Consider the following 24962-nt stretch of genomic DNA (forward strand, 5'->3'; position numbering starts at 1 on the left):
GGCCGGAACCTTTGCATACGGAAGAAGTTTGCAGAGCAAAAGGGATCCACATGGTCCCCTGAAGTCAAGGAAGAAAGACAGCCAATGGAGGGAAGGTCAAGTAGGACAGGATGAGGCAGGAGGAGGGGCAGTTTCAGTAGCATGGGGTCAAAGGTCAGGTTGCCAGGGACCGAGGTCCTGAGAATGAGGGCTTAGTGGTTAACAGCACTGGAATTAAATTGCTTGGATTTGGACCCAGACTTCAGCATTAACTGTAGGGCCTCAGGCAAGATTTTTAATCTCTCTAAGCTTTATTGCCTCATATACTAAATAGGGATAAAATTATCTATCACATTAAAATATAATGAGAAATAAATGAAATAACCCACTTAAATTGTTAAGCCCAGTTCCTGATGCATAGCAACTGCTCAATAAACTTATATATTATTTCTTTTGGTAAGAGTTTGGAATATAAAGAAAGGAGAAAGACAAGATATAAAGGCCGGCTCCCAGGAGGAGTGAATCTAATGTGCAGTGAAAACGTGCGGTGAGAGGGATGCAGATGTTAACATCTGAGGATGTTTAACATCAGGGGATGTTAAAGAGTGTAAGACACTGTTGCAAAAGCCAACATGGAAGCACAGGGTATTTAGAGGAAGGGAAATATTGAAGTCATATTCATCCTTTGTCTTATTCTGGCCCCCAGTAGGCATTGGAGGGAGCCACCATCTAAAGAGGAGCTCAAGCCTGAGCATTCACTCCTTGCCTTCATGTAAAAGAGGACATTTCAATTACTGGCAATGAGGTAGCCCATGGAATCCATTTAAATGGTTCCAGCCTGAGGTTCATGGATCTGGTTTAAGCCAGGACAGCTGAAGGTATTCTCAGTCTACCTGAGGATAAGACTTCCAACCCAGCTGTGTACTCCCACCACAATCCAGATGGAGCCCAGTCCAGCCCAGCCCTCTCTGAGTTCAGCTAACTCTGAGTTTTGTGATTCCTCATCTGTGGAATGTCTCGCCTGTTTGAATGCAGGGAATTGGAGCAGAGGGCCTCGGGTGTGTCTTCCTGTTAATGCAGGTTCATGTGCCCAACTCATGGTGAGGCCCAACAAACTGAAATGTCAGGGTTTGGAGCAGAGAAAGGTTTATTGCAGGGCCACGCAAGGAGACAAGGTGGTCATGCCCTAAAAAGCCTTGAGCTCCCCGAAGGGTTTCAGCCAAGCCTTTTTAAAGGCCAGGAGGGGTGGGGTGGTGAGTGTCACAGGGTGTGTGATCAGCTTGTGCACAATTCTCTGATTGGCTGATGGTGAGGCAGCAGGGTGGTGTCACAGGGGTTAGCATTATCAGTCCTTAGGCTCCAGGAGGCCTGGGGCTATGTGCTCATGGTCCTCAACTGGTTCTTCCATTTGGTGGGGGGTGGCGGGTTCACATCTGCAAAACAACTCAGGAAATTTGTATCAAATACTATTATCTAGGTACTTCAGAGAGGAGCTAAAGCAGAGGATATGGGGGAAGCCCTGTCCCAAGAAGGCCCCATAGGGTCCTGCTCGATTACAATTCCCCCCTTTTCTTTGATAGCCCTCAATCTTGAGGAGAACAAGTTTTGAATAGAAAAGGAATAAAGGTTCAGATAGAGAAGTTAATCATAAACTTGACAGAGGTACCCACAGGGTCCTGCTTGGGTACAATTATTCTGGCAGACACTGCTTTGAGAATGGCTGGTGGCTTCTGAGTCTGACACAGCTACTCCATTCTTACTTCCAGATGCATTTGTCTTCTCAATGGCCAAAGCAGATGTCACCATTAGTGATTTTAATGCTTTTCTAGATATGGGAAGAGACAAGAATGTGGGCTCATAAAATCTTCTGAAAATATCTAACTATCTGAAGGCCTGTTTTGCCAGTTTTTCCCAGAGTACAGAGGGCCTCATTCCTGATCTCCACCCTGAGCTCCTTTCAGGGGGTGTTGAAGTCAGCAGCTGCAGTGGAGAGGTAGAGGGCAAGTGTCAATCATGGGGCTGGCAGGGCCCCTTCACGATCATAAATTTGACCATGGGTTTGGGGGCACTTTATGATCATTTTGTCCCATGGTCCAAGGAATGTTCATTCCCAGGTCTGGCAAAGATTTCATTGGTATGCCAGTCAGTGTGCTATCACTGTACTAGGCCTTAGTGCCAAAAGTCTGTGGACCTCCTGTCTTACTAGCCTCTTGCGGTCCAGGAAAATATCCCCTCTCGTTGCTTCTTCTCATATTAAAAGTTTCACTATTACAATCATTGATCTCATATGGAACTATATATTATTTTATTGGAGGCTCAGTTGCACATTTGTTAATGTGAAAAACAACAAAAAAGGCAATATAAATTATAAGTTGTTGCAAATATCTTCTGGTTTCGGCCAGACTCAGGAGGGGATATGTTATTTTCTTCTTTCCTGCAGCCATTTACAGGTGGGCTGGGTCAGGGTGTTCCCTGTGAGCTGAACAAAGGTATTCTGGTTTAACATTCAAGCATGGGGGCAGGGTTCCCTAAGATGGGCCATTATGTATACTTTAAGCTATAGGCAATATCCCTTTAGTGATGAACTTGTAGCGAAAAAAATAGAATACAAAGGTTAAAGTAAAAGAAACAGGTCTAATATGGAGTCAGATTTGCTCTTCCCTATTACACAATTCCTGACTGTCAATGTCCATTCCACAATCTTGTGTGGAAAGGGGCGATGACCGCTCCTATCTACTTCCTGCTGTATAGGGGCAATGAAGGGTGATTGTGGAATGGAATTGATCAGCTTTGGACAGGGACTATTAAACCCCTTAGTAAAAACACAGGTTAAAGGCCAGTATATTTTAGGCAAAACCAAAAATTGCAGTCATATTCATCAGTTTACTCAGTCCTATATAATTAATCCTTTTTACTAACAGTTTTATGAAATCAGAGTTTCCATTACACTTTTAAAATATCTTACCTAGTTCATCAGTATGATTTAAAAGTTATCAGAAACCTGTTTTTGTTAAAACATCCTTTCTATGACTCTTCTTGAAGATGTGGCAGTTTTGCAAAGCATCAGTTTAGCTGCCTATGAATGATAAAAGTAACATTTATTCATACTGTATAATCTGAGGAGGCTTATCATTCATTTGACAATGCTTTCCATGTAATTTAGCATACCAACCAATTCGTCAGCTTAATATATATATGTATGTGTGTGTATGTATATATATATATTTTCCCCCCTGAGGTGCCTCAGGGGCCCTCTGAAACATCCCAAAGCTAGCTGAAGTCAAAAAACCTTAATTAGAATTTGATAGGGATTTTGTCAAAAATACCAAAAAGTTTTCTTTAAAAAACATTTGGTCAGATAGAATATTTAAGAACAAATACAGATCAGTTAAAGGCAAGATAGTTCACACAATCTGTTATCAAAAGCAGCATTCTAAGTAAACTTGTTCTCTTAGCAAAGAGGAACCAAGTCTGATCCTGTACCTGTCTACTTTTAATGACAAAGTCCATTCACCAATTAAGTATAATCTAATCTCAGCTTGACCATGCATAGAACTCCTTTTTTATTCAAAACATATATCCCACTTTCTTAATGTATAGTGAAATGTTTTATTATTTTTAGTAGCTTTAATTACATACTTAAGTTAGAATCCCCAACTTTTAAAAACCTTAATTTCTAGTGAAAACCAGGAGGCAAAATCTAGAGGGACTATTTAAGATAATTTTCAGAACATAATTATCCCTATAGCATTTACCTAAAAGCTTTTATCTCATTTACTGTTACTTGAAAGTTTCATCATATCAAATTATTTTTCTTGCTGACAAATTTGCAATAGATATAACAAGATTTCGTTTAACTTCTATTAAACCTAGGTGCAGTGAAAGTATACTTAATGTTGATGACTTTAAAGACATGTCTATGTTAATTAGATCAACAAATTAAACATTAATACCAGGTATTAATTTAATACTGAATATTTCCCAGTTCATGTGAACCTGAAACTCACTTAGCTTAATTTCTCTTATACTTAGAATTGTATGGTTTATAAGCACTTACTTTTCTTTAAGCCAATTAAATAGAGCTCATTTACAAATTAACCTCAGCAATGTTATCCAAAGACACATACGAACACACAAATAAACAGATAAACTTCATGGTTCTCATTTCAAAATTTCAGCCCTGAGTCAGGTACAGCAATGTAAAACCCAGCATTTTACAAAAGAGGTTGGATTAAAATTAGGTTTCTGGCAGATGGAACAAATCAAGCTCACTTGTCTAGATGGCTAAATATTTGCAGAAAAAAAAACCAACACTTAGGATTTCTATTTACCCTTGACAAGCCAATTTCTAAATTACTTTACCCTCTTTTCAAAATTTGCATTTTAAAAGGATGGCAGAGATGAGGGTTCCTGAGAAGACCAGATAGGACACTTGCATCTCAAAGATACAGGCAAGTTTCTCCCTCGATGACTTTGTTTCCCCTCTGGTGGTCTCTGAGGGATCAAAGCCATTGCCATCATCTGGGCCTTTTGCATGTTCTCTGGGTGCATTCAGACTTTCCAACCATATCCCTATTATTGAGAACCAAATAAGCCAATTGGAAGAAATCATTCATTGGAGTCCAAGGACCAGCTGTTGCACTCTGAATTTTGTGCCTGATGTCTGGGGCAGACTGGGCTATGAAATGCATAGCTAAAAGGGCCTGTACCTTGGGGGAGGAGAGATCCACATTCCTATACTTCCTAAAAGCCTCCACTAGTCTTCCTTGGAAGACTGAAGGATTTTCATCCTGTCCCTGTTTGAACTCTTTCACCTTTTTATAATTAATAGGTTTTACTGTAAGTTTCTTCATACCCTTATGAAGCTAATGAATTAAAGTTTGGCTGAGCAAACATTCCCAGCAGCTTTGAATGTTATTCTTGCATCCCCTTGTTCTTCAGTTCCAAGCAACAGAAATTGATTAGATAAGCTCCAGAGAGCCCAGGTAGATCATTTATATCTCAAAGGCACAGAAAGAGAAATGCAAATTCCTCTTCTAACTACTTATAAAAAACCCATCTCAGGCTATTTTCAGGGAACTTTCTTTTCCCAGTTCCCAAATATCTACCTCCATTTAAATAAACAAATACAACAGTACACATCATCTGCTCACATTTGCATACCCCTTTTTCAGCAAAACCAGGAAGAGAAAAAGGGATTTGGACTCAGAGACACTCATTCACACACACACACATACCCCCAAGATAAAAGGTATTGCAAAAGACCCACTTTGATGTAATAACCAAGCCATTAGAGGCCTTTGCCCTCCAGATCTCAGGGAGTATTGAAGCATTTTCTTTCATTTAGAGAGCATAGCTAAAGATCTCTTAGTTTTGCAAAAGTACTCCAGGGGACTATAAGATGGAACAGAGCTCAGACCATCCATAATTAATTACTCACAGCTGGTGTTACCAAATATCAAGCAAACAGCAATTCAAATCAGTCTCTCAGTGTCACAGTTCACTAGCCCCCAAAAGGAAGAAAATCCTAACCAACGCCCCACTGCAGGTGAAACCAAAACAATAGCGAAGGATACCCTGGTGTCATCACACATAAACCCCATTATTCACCAAAGATGTCTCAAATGGCCAATGCAAGTACTAAAACACACATAAACAACAAAACATGGTCCCACAAACAGAATTAGACAAGGCCTAGCCCAGAAATTCCACCTCCATTCCTAGACAGAGGCTCCAGAGTGGCCTGGCTCCCAAAAAAGAATGGACCACGAGTGGCTCACCCCAAAGTGATATATACAAAAACACAAACAACAACTAAGGTACCGTCACATAGACAGAAAATCAGAAGAGATGCAGTCTAGAATTCACCTCTCACTCCCCAAAGGAGACCTCCCCCAAGCCTGGCTCTCACAGACGAACTGGTTTCCAACAAAAATTCTGCTCTCCAACAAGGTACCCAAACCAAACAAATTAGCTTGTCCCATAAAGGAAAAGCCCAAACTGAGGAGGAAATACGTTCCCAATGTGCACACCAGAGCAGTTTACCCTCAAGTGGCTCACGTCTCACAAGGGAAGCAGCTCAAATGGAGAGGAGAGAATTCCCAGTGAAGCTGAAGCAACTCACCCAACAATACTGAATGTGGACCAAGGCTCTAGACATTTCTTGGCTCCAAATAACCTCATGCCATGGGCGACTGGTGTCTGTCAGGGACAGTCCCTCTGAGATCCCCAGAGTGAAGTGGGCTCTGGCAGCTGCTGGGGGCTCAGGGAAGTGGCTGCCTCAGGCTGGGGTCAATCTGCCACGGGCATGGGCTCCTGGCTGACTCGCCAAAATTATTAATGCAAGTTCATATGTGCAACGCACAGTGAGGCCAAACAAACTGAAATGAAGGAGTTTGGAGCCGAGAAAGGTTTATTGCAGGGCCATGCAAGGAGAAGAGGTAGCTTATGCCCTAAAAAGCCTCAAGCTTTCCAAAGGGTTTTGGCAAAGGATTTTTAAAGACTGGGAGGGGAGGGTGTCACAGGGTATGTGATCAGCTTGTGCACAATTCTCTGATTAGCTGATGGTGAGGCAGCAGGGTGGTGTCACAGGGGTTAATATTATCAGTCCTGAGGCTCCAGGAGGCCTGGGGCTAATGGTCCTCAAGTAGTTCTTCCATTTGGTGGGTGGGTGGGGGGTTTTCACTTCTGCAAAACAACTCAGAAATTTGTATCAAATACTGTTATCTAGGTACTTCAGAGAGGAGCTAAAGCAAAGGTTATGGGGGAAGGCCTGTCCTGGGAAGGCCCCATAGGGTCCTGCTTGGTTACATTTTCACTTCTAAATTCCATGGTAGTAGCTCAGCTACAAGATCTCCCCAGAGGCTCAAGAAGTCATGGTGGGAGGCAGGTAGGAAAGGAGCAATGGCAGAATTTCAACCTAGAGCAGAATTGCGGCCAATGTGTTTGGAGGTTTGACAGTATGGAGAGCTTATCTTGTAACTCCACCTGCATGGCCAGGGACTGTTTTTACTTCAGTTGCATAAGCATCGGGAGGAGTTAGGGGAGGTTGACAAGCTCCCTGCAAACAAGCCCTTGTGCCATTTTGGGAAATAGTTCCTGGCAGATGATGTGGCTGTTCCTCCAGCCTTCTCTCGAGGCAATCTCCACCCCTGCATTCAGCTTTAGGAAATGGGAAGGCTCAGCAGTGGCATTCGAGCATTGTCTCCACCATCAGAAGATATTCCTTTTTCATCAGGAAACTTTGGTTATCACTATATGCATTCATTTTCTCTTCTGCCTGTGTGTATAATGTGAATTGGTTAAGATTTGGCCAAGAGAATCATAAAAGAGAGACTAGACAATTTGTTCAAAATAAAAAGGTGATAAAAGTTTTTAAAAAAACCTTTTCTTAACTCAGTGATGAAATTATGGCTGTAATTGGTCTACTCTGGCAATAAACACTTTACATTTATGTTAATCACACTAGCATTAATACCTAACACTGTGCATCTATTAATAGCAGTTTTCATCTTCATAGTGCTTTACCAACAACTAATTAATTAAACAAACCTGTTTTAATTTGTTGCCATGGTAGTAGAGATGCACAGAAATGGTTGTATCCATCAAATTCATTCTTAGCTCCTGAAATATAATTTAGTTTGGGCAATAAATTATCATAATGTATTTAGAGTGATAATTATTATGTTAGTAATGAAAAGATTTGCAAGCACACATAAATACATGCAACAGCAAATATTTATAAAGATAATTTTTATGTTTATTACCTATAAAATCTTTTCCTTTATTGAATCTGGTAGCCAAAAATGAAAATTTCATCTGTAATTATTACTCTGTTTATACTTTATCTATTGTGTTTGTTCCTTGGTACCCATCCTGAGAGGATGGTTATCTGGATGAAAGAGGCTTCCAAACATTTGTTCTTAAATAGACAGTGAGGAGCAGACTTGTGGGGCAGGGCGGGGAGATGACAGTCACCATCTTCAAGTGTCTGAAGGCTACTGGAGTGGAAGAGCAATGGGACTGGTAGCTGGTCCTCTGATGTCCAGACCAGAGAGAATGGTGGAAGCTGCAGGGAGGCAGGTGTGACCTGTGACCTCATGGCACAGGGGTTACCTCAAATGCTCTGGACTCAGACTGGACCTAAATCCACCCCTGCTGTGCTGGGGGTACCTGCTCTGAGCCACGGGCCTGCTACACAGGGTCATGTGGGGATTCCCAGCTAATGCACGGAGGCCTCTGCCTAGTACAGGGTAAGTAGAGCATGAGTGTCAGCTCTTATTAGTGGAGGATTTTTCTCTAAAAGGTTGTTAAAAATAGAATGGGCTGCTTTGTGAAGCAATGACTCACTTCTGTGTCACCGGAAGTAATGAAGCAGAAACTGGATGGCCACCTGTTAAAACTGTTGTATAAGGGCTTCCTGCCTTGAGGGTGAGGTTGAAATAGATGATTTCCAGGTCCATGATTCCATGAATTTAGGGAGGAGGGGAAGGAAGAAGGACTTCTATTTTCATCCTTTAACCTTTGCTGCACTGGATTCTTGCTATAATGTAATACTTGGGGGAACTATGTTTGTGACATAGTATTATTGGTAAAATGGCATTATATGGGGCAAACTCTTGTCTTTCAGATTTTTGTCCTGAGCTAGCCTTAATTCTAAGATAAACATTCACTGATTTTGACTTTCTAGTCTCTGCCAAGTTTTCCTCTGAGACCCTTTAGTCCTTTTCAATTGGAGATTTTTTTTCAACTAGTTTCCCTAAGCCTGTGGCTCACTGTGTTCTAAAATTATGTTATTTCCCTCATTATATAGAATGTCATCTGTCTATAGTCACATTTCTCTAAATATTTGTATCTATCTTTACTGTGTCCCTTTTTAAAAATATTTATTTATTATTTTTATTTATTTCATTTTTGGCTGCACAAGGTCCTAGTTGTGGCACCTGGGATGTTTGCTGCAGTGCATGGGCTTCTCGCTAGTTGTGACCTGCAGGCCTCACCTCTTTCTAGGTGAGGCTTGCAGGCTCAGTAGCTGTGGCGCACAGGCTTAGTTACCCCACAGCATGTGGGATCTTAGTTCCCTGACCAGGGATCGAACCCACATCCCCTGCATTGGAAGGTGGATTCTTTACCACTGGACCACCAGGGAAGTCCCTTTACCTTGTCCTTTAACTCCTTATCAGTGAGCAGGCAATGAACCAGTCTAGGTTTTCAACAGTGTGGACTTCTTTCTCATTTTCATTTCTTTCTCTCTAACAACACTGTATGGTGACGGCTCTGGCCGAGTCACTAAATGTCTGTATGGAGCTGCTGAAATCCACACAGTTACAGGCCTGTTTGTGGGACCTGGCGTCAGGTCCATCCCGACCACTCATGAGACCACTACTCCTGGGAGTGTGGCTGTCACTATGATGACAGGCTGAGAAGACCAGAGACAGATTGAGAACCTTAGAGCAAGGCTGAGGGGGAGCCCAGGGAAAAGGAAAGAGAAAATGAATCCTAGGGAGGTCACAAAGGTGAGGGTGCTGGGCTGGGTGTAAGCAGTTCACAGGGAGCAAGGAAACAGAAGGAGAAGGAAAGCAAGAAAGAAGAGGTCTAAAATCTGTCCTGAGTCTCACCTCTAAGCCTACATCTACATAGATCCTTCAAAAGCAATAGAAACACCACTTCTTAGAGGAAATAAAAATTGACATTTGAAAAACAAAATATATTCTGAAAGAGAAAAGAAAAATGTCCTTTTACAGATAACCATGTTAGAATCAATCATTTACTATAGAAGTACTATAACAGCATCAGCAGTATAAACTAGTATGGGCACTTTCTATAGTAAGCCACAAAGGAGAAAAACAGTAAAGGAGAAAACAATCTCACATCCAAATATATGATGATTGTTTATCTCTAGCTATTAAATAACTTTAAAAAATTACAGTCTTTTTTTCTGAATAAAATGGATTTGAAGACACCCTGTTGTGTGTGTGTGTGACATCCACGTGACATTTTAACCAAATGACAAACTTCTTAATGTTAAAAGTTTCAGAACTATAACTATACATTTTACTTTAGATGTATAGTTTAACTATACAGAGTGCATATTCAGGTTATATCCACAACAAAATGAGAGGCAAGTTCTACAGCCGGGCAGCAATGTTGAATATCCATCAACTACAATTACTAATAGTTTTTTGGAAATATTTTTCATCTGAAAAAAATCAGCAGCAGGTTAATATAGCTTAAATTACAAAAGAAGTCAACTTGACTTTCAATTTTGTTTCTAAATATTATGTTTAGCAAATACACATAAGGGATAGATAAAACCACATCTCATTTCTGATGTGTGGGCATATGTTTGGGGCTACTGTGCGAGGATGAAATGTTGATTTTTTTTAAAAAATATTAAATTGTTCTACTAATCTTAAAAGCATTTTATTTGTAACTCATTTGACAAGAGAAGACAGTGGCTGGAGTGAAAGGCCCAGATAGGACCCACTGGCCCCAGGTTGGCCTCCTCCAGTGGTTCCCCTTCCCCCCACAGGGGTCCAGTGGCCTGCATCCATCCCCAAGTCATGCTGAGTGGCAGGAAGGCCCCCCAGAAGGTGATCATTGCTCCAAAATAGAGCAGCTTATGGGATGTGTCCACCTAAAATATTATGATGACTGTACTCAAACAAGTGTTTTACAACATGTGCCAAGAGTGTGTAAAGGGTTTCCTCACCTGTAAGGTAAAGAGATTGTGCTAGATCATCTCTAGTGTCCCTCCTAGTCACATCTATGAAGCTGAGGATTTTGCTCGTGGTTTTATTTTCCACCCCTTTGTAGTTAACATACACAAAAGGCCAAATTTTCTAAAAAACTGATAAGATCATTGAAATAGAAGAGAGAACTCAAAAACAGACCCACACATATATGCTCAATTGATTTTCAACAAGATAATTACATGAGAAAAGGGTAATCTTTTCATGAATGGTTTTAGAACAATTGGCTATCCATGTAGGAAGAAAGGAACTTAAACTTTAACTCATATCACATAAAAAATTAAGTTGTAATGTAAACATAAGAGTTAAAACTATAAAACTTCTAGAAGCAAACATAGGAGAAAATCTTTGTGACATTATATTAGGTAAATATTTCTTAGGAAACAAAAAAACACAAACCCTAACAGAAAAAAATGGCAGATTGGACTTTATTTAAATTAAAAATTTTGCTTTTCAAAGACACTTAAGAAGTTGAAAAGACAAGCCAAAAACAGGGAGAAAATTATATGTTTTTACAAATATAAATATATTTATAAAAATGTATTTACAAAATATGTATTTGATATAGAACTTGGATTCAGGATATATAAAGAATTCTTAGAATTTAATAAGAAGAAGACAAAAAGATTCCATTTTAGAAAGTGGGCAAAATATTTAAATAGACACTTTACAAAAGAAGACATACAAATTGAAAACAAGCACATGACAGGATACTCAATTATTATTTATCATTAAAAAATGCTGCTGGGCTTCCCTGGTGGCACAGTGGTTAGGAATCCGCCTGCCAGTGCAGGGGACACAGGTTTGATCCCAGGTCCGAAAAGATCCCACATACTGTGGAGCAACTAAGCCCATGCACCACAACTACTGAGCCCGTGTGCTGCAACTACTGAAGCCAGCATGCCTAAAGCCCATGCTCCGCAACAAGAGAAGCAACTGCAATGAGAAGCCCAAGCACCACAAGGAAGAGTAGCTCCTGCTCTCCGCAACTAGAAAAAGCCTGCGCACAGCAACGAAGGCCCAACGCAGTCAAAAATAAATAAATAAAAAATTTAAAAAAAGAAAGAAGTGCTAGTCTAACTGCAATGAGATACCACTCTTCATTCACAAAAGCCAAAATTTTTAAAAAACTGATAATATCAAGTGTTGGCAACAATGTAGAATACTGAAATTCTCAAACATTGCAGATAGAAAAGCAAAATAATATGGCCATTTTGGGAAACTGTTTTGCATTTTAAAAAAAAACATATATTAACCATATGATTCAGAAATATCACTTCTGGATATTTATCCAAAAGAAAAACATACATACTACACACAAAAACTTGAATATTGATGTTCATAACGTTTTCTTTGTAATAGTCAAAAACTGGACACAACCCAAATGTCCATTACCTGGTGAATAAACAAATTATATATCCATATAATGGAACATTACTAAACAATAAAGAGAAAAAACTATAGATCTATATAAAAACATGCATGAATCCATGTGAATGCAAGCAGACAACAAAAGATTTTATACTGCATGATTACATTCCTGTGGAATTCCAGAAAAGGGAAAACTACAATGGAGAGAAAAGCGAGTTAGTAGTTGCTCAGATCCAGGGTCTGGAGGGAGGGGCTGACTGCAAAGGGGAATGGAAATTTGGGGGGGGGGTGCAATATCTTGATTGTAGTGGTGATTTACAGAACTTGATTCATTTGCCAAGGCTCACTGAACTGTGCACTTAACAATTCTTATCGCTAGTTCCAACGTGTGTGGGTTTTTCCCCACACCACTCAGCAATTCCCCAATGCCAGCTGGGTGTCCTACAATTCAAGTTAGTTCTGACACTATCTACCTGGAGACAGCATCAGAGCCGACAGGTTAAGGGCTCATCCTTAAGGAATTAAAGGCAAGATGGTGTTATGTGCTCACCAACCCAGAAGCTCTTTGAGCCTCATCCTTTTTGATTGTTTAAGGAGGCTTCATTACATGGACACGGTTGATTAAATCATTGGCAATTGGCATGGACTCAACCTCCAGCCCCTCTCCCCTCCCCAGGGGCCAAGGGGGTAAGATTGAAAGTTTTAACTCTCTAATCACAGGGTTGGTTCTCCTTGCTATCAGCCCCCACCATGGGGTGAGGTTCTAAAGTCACTTCATTAACATAACAAAAGACACCTTTGCTCTCATCACATAGGAATTCCAAGGTCTTCAGTAGCTGTGTGCCAGGAGCAGGAGGAAGACAAGTATATTTTTATTTTAAATCACAGAACCACAACACTTCAATTGGTGAGTTTTACAGTATGTAAATTATATATCAACAAAGTTGATTTTGAAGGAAAAAAACCCTTTCTCCAGGGTTCCTGACTATGGATTTATATGAATCAATAGACCAAAATAGCTGGGCTCACAGAACTCAGAAGTGAAGTGACTCAAGAAGAGCTGCTCTGTCAGAATTCAGCCCCAGGAACTTGCCAACTCTTGCAGGTAATTCAGCAGTTATGTTCAGAATGAGAGTCTTTAATGGGAGACAGAGAGAGAATGGGTAGCGTTCTCTCATTTCATAAACACAGTTACAGACATTTTCAAATGTAAGAGTTCATGAGCAGGCCGTTTGTGATGAGAATTCTATCGCAAGTTCTCCTACCTGCTTTGTTGACAGTGTTCACCAACATTTCTTTCTGTAGAGCCACTGAAATCAAAGGAATCCATAAACCACACTCTAGTCCCTCCCAAAATAAGGAGAGAGAATTCATTCATCTATGCCTTCTGGGAACATTTGATGGGGACCTCCTCTGTGCTGGGAAATGTGCCCTGGGCAGGAGATAAAAGGAAGTAAATAAAGCAGGCGTGGTCTCTGTGTTATGGAGTCCAAGCTCGCTCTGCTCGCCGCAGGACAGGCCAGTGAATCGGAGACAAGGTGTTGAGGCAAGGAATACGACTTTATTCGAAAAGCCATAGACTTAGAAGGTGACAGACTAGGGTCTCCAAAAAACCATCTTATTGGGGTCTGGATGCCAATTTGTTTTATAGAATCAGAGAAGGAGAGGTGGTGAGGAATTAAAGTGATAAGGCAGAATAGACAGGGAGAGGCGGCGGGAAATAAAGTAAAAAGGGCTGTCAGTCTTGCAAAACATCTCCTGGAATGACTAGCCTCGGGGAGGGGATGTGTTAATTTCTTCTTTTCTGGATCCATTCACAGGTGGGCAGGGTTCTTTGAGGCAGGCCATTATGTATGGTTATGAAAACAAAAGCAACGAAAAGCAAAAGTTAAAGTCAAAGAAACAGATCCAACATGGAGTCCAATTCATCTCTTCCCTGTTACATCTGCGTCTGAAGCGTAGTCTGGTCTGAGTGTCTTGGGGTCACAATTCAGAACATTTACAGACTCAGCTTCTGAGATTTGCCATCATCACTAAAGTTTTGCTGGAAAGATTGTGGGGATTGTGACAGCAAAGACTGCTTTTGGACACTAGGGTACTTTTACAATGTGAACACACTCAGGCAACGGTAATTTCCATAGGTCCTTTCTACTCTGGAAAAATTTTATACGTGAAATGCTTATTTCAGCAAAGTAGTTTTTACATGGAATCCCCCTTCAATACAAACACTGCTTTTGAAAGAGTTTCAAAAACAGTTCCTTTTCATTGGAATAATTCTGAAAACATAATTTGTTTTTTTGAGAGAAATAGGGACTTTCCCCCAAACATTTTCAGTAATTATTTGGATGGTAAAGCATTTTCAAGTGGAGTAGGAGGATGCAAATAGGTTTTCAAGCTGTACCTATGTACCTTGGTTTTTGTTCTTGATGGTTGAGTCAGTACATAGTACTACGCTAAAAAGCTTTATATTCTCAGAAAAATAAACCAGGGCAATCATACGGTATTGTTAGGGAACCATTGATGGAAACCATCCACCTTGGCCACGTACGATGATGACCACTTGCATGAGTTTCTCACAATAGGAGGTCCATGATAAGGAACCCAGTGCTACCACCTAAAATTAACTGGGGGAATTTGGGAGGAGATGCCGGCCCATAATATGTCCCACCAACCTCCCTGAAACCCTCGTGCTGGAAACCATCTTGGCTAAGAGATGCACGTATCATCAGGACCGACACTGAGTCAGACCAAATACGGGCCAAGCAAGATGATTGGCCAGAGACAACCCCAAAAGCTAACCCCATCACCATAAAACTTGATAGTGCAAGACACACGGCAGAGCAGTTCTCCTCAGTTCCCTTAACCCTGATGCTCTCCACCCTGGTGTCCCTTCCCAACAAAGATTTTTGCTTTGTCAGTACGTGTGTCTCCTCAGACAGTTCGTTTCTGGGTGTTAGACAAGAGCCCACTTCCATATCCTCCTTCCAATAACAGTATCTTTGGCCCACAACTTCACTTGTCATTTATTCAATGCCTCCTACGTGCCAAAGCGTGTGTGAGGCAGTGGTGTCCAACAGAACTCTGCGGTGATGGACATATTCTACATCGGCACTGTTTAAATACAGTAGTCAGGCTCAGAAACTGGGTTTTAATTTAATTTATTTTAATTCCTTTATATTTAAATGGCTACATATGGTTAGTAGTTATCAAACTGGACAGGATAGGTATGAGGAATAGGTAATATGAAGTGTCTCAATATTCACAGTGTGGTTGTGGTGGATTGGGCTAAGTGTAGATGGAGGATTTGATTTCAGTGATTTCTGTCCACAAGGGTACCAATCTTTCAGGATTATCACCTTCAAACATAATGAATCTACAATGGATGTAACTAAGGCTATATCCAGAGGTACAATATGTAGTATGTATACTTAAATGTCCATATAAATATATGCGCACATGTATTTATAGCAAGAAAAAAATGCTTTGACTCTTTCAAGAAATAAAAGAGGATGGTAGGTAGAATGGGGCTCTTTCTGTCTCAGGTTCTACTGAGGTGTCAGTGCATTAGATATGAAAGTATATCAAAGTGAATGTGAAACAGACCTCCACCCCATGTACAGATTTTTAAGGAAATGGTCCTGAGATCTTGCTCCAGAATCTTGGATCCCATAGTCAGATCAAAGCTATAAAAAGAAGTGAGCATGAGGAGATTGGGAGGAGATGGTGATCAGAGCTGTCACCAGGTTCTACTCCCTATTAAGGGAAGGTGGGAGGTTCTACTCTGTGACCTCAAGCCTAGCAAAGGGACTTCAAAGAGACCCATTGGAGAAATTTGAAGTTGTTCCCTGTAGCTGGAAAACACTGAGGATGGTGGCCTCACTCATGCTCCAGAAAGCTAATGGAGACTTGCTTTCTAGGAAACTCAGTGTGAGAGAGAGTTGGGATTCTCTCTGGCAGGGCCAGAGATCCCCTGCTGCGTGGCTGGGATTAGCTTGCACTTCCAGAGTTGCTGAGCCAGGGCCATGAGTGTTCTTATGGACCAGATGTGGGCCGCATGCAAGAGAGTTGGCCTGGGGTCTACTTTCTTGGGGTCTATCCAATGGGATGGGCTGGATAGTATCAATAGGAAGAGGAGGTGCCCCAGTGGGTACCTAGGGCTGAGGAACAGGAACAGAGGTTGTCACCTACGCTCTCCTTCCCATAGCACACTTTCAGCTAAGCAGGGAAGAAGATCTGATGCCAGGTCAAGTTTGGGCTCTCCAGGACTGGATAGTTTACTTACTGAATTGACCCTGTGTCTAGAGTGAGGTGAACAATTTCTGAGCCTGCCAAATTTTCATCTAATGACAGGGAAAAGTTTCTCCCACTGCATGAAATGACTGATTGTGGAAGACAGTTTTGGTTACACCAGGAATGGAAGTTATTCAACATCCTGGTTCTAATGTGTATATTGATTCCACTAGATTTTTCTTGTTATAATTCCAAAAAGCTGTGGTTGGCAGTTCTTCCTTTTTGTAACAAAAAATAAACAAATTAATTACAAATTAATTAATAAAAAATTAATTTCTATCAGCCTGGAAACCTACATATTAATTTCATATCTTTTTAGTGAATTCTAGAAGCAATTAGTTTTGTAAAAAAAATAGTAAACAAATATTAGTAAGCAGGTCAGGCATAACAAATTAGCTTGAGACAAAGTGAGAAATTGCTAGAACTCTCTTCCATTCTTCTTGAAAATGATAGAATGAACGTGTTGATAAAAAGAGAAGTGATGATTGCAGGGTGCAGGGAGAGAGCAGACTAGAGAAAATGCTAATTGAAAACTTTAGAGAGGAAAAAGTTTCATGTAAAAATAACCTAAAAATATTCCACTAAAGAACACCTGTTTGCTTTCCTCCTACTTTTCAGCCTCCTCTGCTGGTTCTGACTCATCTCCCTATTTTCTGAGCACTGTGTTGGACTCTCCTCTTTCTCTTTACCATCCACTCCTTTGGTGATCTCATTCCATTTCATGGGTGTAAATTCCATTTCTACTCTAACTTCCAAATCTATAGCTCCAGCACCAACCTCTTCCCTGAATTCTGACCTCCAGCTGTTTACGCAGCACTGCTGCTGGATGTCTACAAGTGCCTGTAGCTTACCATGTCCAAAGCTGAGAGCTGACCTCCCCCACCCAGTCCTGCTCTCCACAGTCTTCCCAGCTCAGTTTACTGACTCTGTCTCTCGAGCAGTTCTCCCCCAAACCCTTGGAGTTATCCCTGACTCTCTCTTCCACCCTCCAACGATCAGCAAATCCTGTCAGCTCAGCCTTCAAGATATGACAGAATCTGAACACTTGTCACCTCCTCCTTTGCTTCCACCCTGGCCTATGCCACCCTCATCAGCTTGGACTGTCGCATTAGCCTCCTAATTCACTTCCCTGTTTCCGACACACCATACAAGTGATCCTGGTAAAACAGAAATCAGATCACACTACTTCTCTGCTCAAAATCTTCCAAAGTCAGCTAAAAGCCCAGATCCTCACAGTGGCCTATAAGACCCCACACATCACGCCACCCCCACCCCCACCCCCCACCCCCGCCGGTCACTCATTCAGCTCTCAGCACACTGACATCTTTGCTGTGGCCTGAACACTCCAGGCAAGCCCTTGGGGCCTGTGCACTTGCAGTTCCTCACCTGTCTGCAAGGCTGGCGCCCTCATCTCCTTCAGGTCCTCACTCAGATTTTCCCTTCTCAGCGCAGGCGTTTCCAAACACCCTTTGCAACCATCCACTCCCCCCACTCACACTCCTTACTCCTTGTCCCTCTTCCTCATTTTATTTTTCTCTCAGATGCTTATCACTATATAACATCTTATAAATATTATCTTGCGTATTTTCTGTCTTCCTGAGGTCATTAGACTGCAAGCTCCGTGAGGACAGGGATGTTTTACTTACTGCTGAAGTCAGTGAACTCTACCTAGTACAATAGATAGTAAATGTTTTGAAATATTGGTCATATAAGTGAATGAAAGAATAGCTATCCGTGAGAAAGATGATAAAAAAAAAGCTGAAACCTTTGTTATTTGTGTTTCTTCTTCTTCTTACCAGACAAACCCTAACTTATTTGGATCCTGGGGAAAGATGAACTGGGTCCAGCCTGTGATCTAACATTTCTGTGCATGTACCATAGGCAGCCAATGTCACTTCCTCCTTGCTTTTCCCCTGATTCTTTGCTCTTCGAAATCACCTAAGCACATTGACCACATTTTGCTCTTTGCTTCTTGTCTCCCAATCCTCTCATCCATCCAGCATCTATTCAGTATTTAGCAGAGTCAAATGCCAGGTGAATTTTGCTTTAGTTATGTCCTCTTCATTTCATCTTGGGCTACTGAAATTCAAGGACAACATGATTTTAGATTGTTGTATGTTTGAGTTCAATATTTGTGGATGTAAATTGAACAATTCTACCTTGGATAATGGCAAATTTCAACTCAACACTTATTCATTGAGCCTTTACTATGGACCAAGCACAGTGCTAGAAGCTAGGAATTTGACAATAAATAACATCATGTTCTCCACGCTAATATATCGGTTATTTGTATACAACTGATAAATGATTAATGTGTTAAGAGGTCTTCTAATTGAAAATATTGTAGAGGTTAGAGTTGTTTGTGTATTTCAAATAAAAGCATGAAAACACGCATGCTCTAAGGCTCCTGGATTTTTTGAGAATTCAAGTAATAAGGAGGAGTGAACCATAGAACACAATGGAAAATTTTTTCTTTTTCTCTTTTGACATGAAATAACTGACATCTATGAAATGACAAAACTCACAGCAATATTAATAAAGATGAATTTAAGAGCACTTAATGTTAATCATTGCCTGAAAAACTTGAAATATCCCCATATCCTACGGTTCACATGTGAAACAAACTTGAGACGTCTTCCTAAATTTGACAACACACTGTACATATACAAATAACATGTACAAATAACACGTTTGAGTCCTAGTCTGGGAAGATCCCACATGCTGTGGAACAACCAAGCTCATGAGTCACAACTACTGAGCCCGTGTGTCACAACTACTGAAGCCCATGCACCTAGAGCCTGTGCTCTGCAATAAGAGAAGCCACCACAATGAGAAGTCCATGCACCGCAACAAAGAGTAGCCCCTGCTCGCTGTAACTAGAGAAAGCCCATGAGCAGCAATGAAGACCCAATACAGCCAAAAATAAATAAATAAATAAATTAATTTATTTATTTAAAAAAACTCAACAACTTTTGATCAACTATGCTGGAGAAAAGACTTTTTATTCTACCCATCAAAAATGATGTTACAGAATTATTCTACCACTTCACACCCACTAGAATGGATATAATCAGAATGCAGACAATAACCAGTGTTGGTTAGGATGTGGAGGAATTGGAACCCTCATCCATTGCTGATGGGAATACGAGATGGTGCAGCCACTGTGATGCACAGTTTGGCAATAAAATTAAACAGAGTTACACATAACCCATGAATTCCACCCAAGAGAAATGATAATCTAACATCCACACAAAAACTTTCACAGGAGTGTTTATAGCAGCAGTATTCATAAAAGCCAAATAGTAGAAACAACACAAATGTTCATCAGCAGATGAATGGGTAGTGGAATATTATTTGGCAACAAAAGGAATGAAGTTCTGATATATGCTGATCATGGCTAACACTGTAAACATTAGGCTCAGTGAAAGAAATTAGTTACAAAAGGACCTCATGGTGTATGATTTTATTTATATGAAAAGTCCAGAATAGGCAGGTCCATAGAGACAGAAAGTAAATTAGTGGTTGCTTGGAGCTGAGGGGGTTAGAAAGAAAAGAGCAAGGACTGCTAAGAATATAGTGTTTCTTTTTGGGGTGATAAAATTTTTATAAAATTGCACAAGTCTGAATATACTAAAACTCATTGAATTGTACAGCTTAGATGGGTGAGGTATGAGGTATATGAGTTATATCTCAACAAAGCTGTTTTAAAAAGTCATTCCAAAGAGATGATCAAGAGTATGCAGCCAAAGCACATGGGGGAAAAGTCAAGGTATTTTAAGAAGTAAAGGTATTTTAGGAAGTTAATTAATAAAAATTGTGACTTTTCTGGATTTGGTGGTGTGTGTGGAACTTGTCAACTTAGAAATTCATATTAAAGTTTTTTTTTCCATTTTAAATAAATATTCACTCTTGTACAAAAAAAAAAAAAGAAAAAAAGGAAAAAAAAATTCCACAATCCGGTACTTCAAATTGACCTTCAGAAATAGTGGGGATTAACTGTATTCATGAATCATGTATGAGAGAATTTCAATTTCCTTTTCATTTTTCTTTTGACTGCTGGTACCTAATGTCTTGCCTAAGTTATCTTTTCTCTTTCCACAGCACAACGCAAGGCTCAAGGGCAGGGTTGGCGGAGGGGTAGGGCATTGGATAAATACAGACCAGCCTTCTCTCTCTCGGAGCAGCTGCTCCTCCCTGGCCAGTGTGCCTCCTTCCTGCTTTTACAAGGTGGATGTTTGTGTATTCTGACACTGAACTTGAGCACAACTGTGATCCTTTGAGCTGGGTGCCGGGGATCTCTGGGGGCTGGAGTAGCAGAAATGGGAATTCATACTCTATTTTCAATATCTCAAGAAGCCTACAAAATATTTACACACAAACTACATGCTGGCAATATAAGATGTCATTTATTTGAATTACTTTGGGCTTTACTAGATTTACTTTGGGCTTTATTAACTCAGAAGTGGCAACACTGGCTAATAGGTGCTAATCAGACTCTCCAACAGTTATGCCTTTGATTATTTAAGGTGGGAAAAATGCATGATTATTTAAGAGAGGTGATGAGCTTTGTAAGTAAAATCTTAAAACATGTTGGATTCAGGGAGAAAAAAATAAAAGGTCTCCTTTGTGATGAAAACGTTTCTATTGTTTAACTTTTGAAATGCGTCTTTATTTAACATTTACTATGGGCCAGGAACTTTACATAACTTATGCTAATAACAATTCTTCAAGCTATTATTATCCTCTTTCTATAGCTGAGGAAACAGAGCCTCAGATTACAGGGGTCTATTTCCAGGTCCCTTAACTGGTAAGCTCATGCAAATCTACATCTACTCTGCCTCTTCTATGAAGAGTTATGTCTGGGTATAGTTGGTTTGGTTTTAGATTCAGCTCAAAATCCTGACCTTCTTCCGTTTATGAGTTGTTGGTTGATTTTCCAGGTAAAGGCCAGCAGGCCAGTGGTCAAGCCCCAGGTAGCAACTGCATTTCCCATTTTTTTTAAAATTTATTTATTTATTGGCTGCATTTATTTATTTGCTGCTATCCACAGGCTTTCTCTAGTTGTGGCGGGAGAGGGCTACTCTTCGTCTTGGTGTGCAGGCTTCTCATTGCAGTGGCTGCTCTTGCTGCAGAGCACAGGCTCTAGGCATGAGGGTTTCAGTAGTTGTGGCATTCAGCCTCAATAGTTGTGGCTCACGGGCTGTAGAGCACAGAAGTTGTGGCGCATGGGCTTAGTTGCTCCGAGGATGTGGGATCCTCCAGGATCAGGGATCCAACCGTTTTCCCCCCTCATTGGCAGGCGGACTCCCAACCACTGCGCCACCAGGGAAGTCCCTCCTACTTGGTTTTACTCCTGATTCTTTGCCAACAAAATCATCAAACCTCGAGGTTCAAGGAAGGTAGGACTTTACTGAGAATAGGCACACAGGGGCTGTCGTCTTTGCATAATTCTGTAAGAGGGGAGGCTCCATAAGGGAGAAACACGCCCAGGTAACTGGGGTGGTTTAAAACCTACGCATCTGACCAAGCTGCTCTGGCAGGGGAGCATGGACTAAGATCCTTTTCAGAAGCTGGAGTGGATCTGTATCACACATCCAGCCCCCCACTCTGGTTCCGCTGGTGGGTGCCACTGGCTGCCTGACAGCTGTGGATGGGGCAAGGCACAAGTAGGAGACTTTCCCTGCATCCTGACCTGGTGGGCTGGCTCTTTGGACCACCAAGGAGCCTGACCCTCCATTCCCGACTCAAAGTTTGGCCATGTTATTCATTTCCCTTTATTCGGGCATCTTCTACCGGTCACAGAAGCCAGACTTTAAAAGCTGGAACACCCTCATGCCATAAGCACCGCGCAGCCGGCCACGCGGGGCTCTACTCCAGGTGCTGAGCGCGCTCTTTTGAAGGTAACAGCTCACAGGGGGGTTTAGGTCTCCCCCCGCTCGGCCGGAGGAGGGCGCCTTCCCAGCCCTGGTCTCTGCAGCAAGAGATGGAGGGGAAGAGGAAAACGGGCATCGGTCTGTGGCGCTCCGGTTGGAAAATGCAGTTTACGCCGGGACCCCCCGGCACGCGCGTTCGGGGCGGGAAGGCCCGGAGACGGGACCGCGGTGGCCGTGAGCGCGGCATCTGCCTCGAGGGACGAGACTTGCAAAGGGTTGGCGGGTCGTCGGCGAGCAAACCCCTACACCGACCCCACAAGGGGACGCCTGGGCGCGTCGGGCGCTAGTCCCGGGACCGCGCGAGACACCGCCCACCTCGCTTGCTCCCCTCGCGGCGCTTCCTGACGGGAAACCCCGTCCCAGGCGCCGCTCACTTTCCTCAGGGAGACGACGAAGCAACAGGCAGGCTTCCGCTGGAGGCCGGCGACGGCGAGCTCGGCGCGGGGCCCGCCTTCCCCTCCCCCACTCTTCCCTCCCCTCCCCCTCTTTTCCCCTTCCCTCCCCGCCTCCTTCTTCCCCTCCCCCCTCTTCCCCTCTCTTTCCTTCCCCTCCCCCTCTCTTCTCCTTCCCCCTCTCTTTCCCTTCCCCCTCTCTTCTCTCCCCCGCTTACCCCGGGGCACCGCCCACCTCCCCGCCCCTGCCCGCGCCTCCCCACCCCCCCAGGCCTGCCCCTCCCCCTGCCCGCTCCCCTGCGGGGCCTGCCCCCACCCCGCCCCTCCCACCCTCGGCCCCGCCCCCCTGCCGGCTCTCTCTCCTCCCTCCTCTCTCCTCTCGGGCCCCACCCCCTCCCCCGCCGTCCCGAGGCCGTCGCTGGGCCGCAGCCTCCGCCAGGGAGCGCGCTCTTCGCCCGCCGTCCGCCCCCCGCCGGCGTCCCGGGAGCCCGACAAAGAGCGCGCCGGCCGCCCGCCCGCCCGCCCGCCCGCAGTTGCGCCTGAGGCTCCGGCAGCTCGGCGGGCGATGGGAGATGGAAGGAAGCGACGCTGCGGTGAGGCTCGACGCGGCGGGCGGGGGCGGGCGGGGGCGGGCGCGCGGGCGGCCGTCGGGGCGGCGGTGCTTTGCTGCGGCTCGGTCCCGGGGTCGCGGGCCGCTGGACGTCGGGTTCGGGAACTGTTTCCTTTTTGCCCCCTCTTTGTGCTGGTGAGGAGCCGGGAGGCTCGCTCTGTGGGCTTGCGGTTCGGGGGGCTCACTGCGACCCCCGCTTTCCAGCCGTGAGGCCGGGCCGGCGGGCGCCCGGCGGCCGAGTGCGGGGCGCTGGGGTTCCTGTCAGGAGAGCGGGGAAGCGCGGCGCCGCGAGCGGGCGGCGGGCGGCGGGGAGGCTCCGTACCTTGAAAGACGGTGCAGCCCTTCGGTTTCGCTTGCATCTAACTTTGTCCGCGGGTTTCTGCTGGGAGTTCTGGCAAATGATGCTGTGAGATGTTAAGGTAAGACCGGCACCCCTTGGAGGACGTGGGTTTGGAGTGCTGTCGGTGGCCTAGGTGACACATGTGTGGCGTTACCGCTCCCCTCGGAGGACGCGCTCCCCGCGACGACTTCATTCTCCACAGACACGGGGGCGCCGGGGTCCCACTCCGGAGTAGCTCCTAAGTGGGTCCAGGTGCTGGGGTAGGGAAGAGGAGGTCTGGAAGATTCCCCTCCGTGGGATTCTGGGAGCAAAGGCTTCAGTTCATGAGCTGTAATTGAATATTTGCGAAGGATTTTTCAGAGCCCAGTGGCCAGGTGAGTGCGACAGGCTTTCCGCTGCCAAGCAGCTGGCTTTCTGGGAGGGGAGGCTGGGCGGAGAGGAGAAGGGGGAACCCAGAGGAAGGCGAGGTTCGGGCGAGCGGAGGGCCATGCACGGCCTCTTCAGGGAGGTTGGGTGGCTGTGCGGGTGGGGGAAAGGATGCTCGCCGCTGGAGGAAAGCAAATGCACTTTCTGGCTTCTTCCAGGAAATACTTTACCGTCCTTTCTTAGAGTATTTACAGATCAAGAGATATTCTTTTAAAAAGTTAAATTCCTCTTCACCACTTAAAAATGCAACATGCTCAACAGAACCAGCGAAACAAAGCAAAATAAGCGAACACCTTCCCAAACAATTTTTAGTGGTTTGATATTTGTCCTTCTACAGCTTTCTATATCCACTCACAAATCGTATCACAAATCTATGAGTTTGTCTTGTTTGTCAGATATTTCATTAATATACACTTTTTGTATTAAAAGGAGCAGAGTGGGTACCGTGGAAAGTACTTAGAAACCTGGTGTAGGTTTTGTCACTGACTGGGTGAGTTTTTGCCACTGTCTTGGGCATATCATTTAACCTCGGATTAAATTGAGGAGCTGAAATTTCTTCCTCTGTAGGATAAGGGGATTGGGTAGATAGATGCTCTCTCAGAGCCTTCCAGCCCCAGCATTTTATGGTTTCATGCCTAAACACGTATATGCATTCCTTATTCAGTGATGTACTCTCAACTTCACCTTCTGAATATCTCTCAGTTTATATGTTCTGTGAACAGATCAACACTCATCCTGACCATTGAATGGGGGAGAGTGATGGAAGCTGTAAAGCTAAAATAACCTTATTTTTTTAAATAACCTTATTTTAAGGTGAAATTCTACAGTTGAATATTATTTTTTAAAAATGCAAGTGTAAGAAGCTTGATT

General features: G+C 43.2%; 1 protein-coding gene across 7 annotated transcripts in view; it reads left to right on the top strand.

The window, feature by feature from the left end:
• The window catches only part of PSD3 (pleckstrin and Sec7 domain containing 3), a 528631-nt gene that overhangs the window by 44815 nt on the left and 458854 nt on the right, over positions 1-24962 (top strand). For 2 of the 7 annotated variants that reach the window (XM_057697903.1, XM_057697905.1), the window contains exons 1-2: positions 23135-23309; positions 24522-24582. The exons of 1 other annotated variant lie outside the window; for it this stretch is intronic. Coding sequence is in view for 1 of the 6 variants with exons in the window: in XM_057697904.1 (XP_057553887.1) it covers positions 23289-23309 (21 nt within the window). In the remaining 5 variants the exon portion in view is untranslated. Of the gene's footprint in view, positions 1-23134; positions 23310-24521; positions 24583-24962 lie in introns of those variants that run through there. 4 more of the 7 variants (XM_057697907.1, XM_057697904.1, XM_057697911.1 and 1 more) reach the window with 4 other exon arrangements.

This window comes from Hippopotamus amphibius, chromosome 10, assembly GCF_030028045.1.
Source record: "Hippopotamus amphibius kiboko isolate mHipAmp2 chromosome 10, mHipAmp2.hap2, whole genome shotgun sequence".
Lineage (NCBI taxonomy): Eukaryota > Metazoa > Chordata > Mammalia > Artiodactyla > Hippopotamidae > Hippopotamus > Hippopotamus amphibius.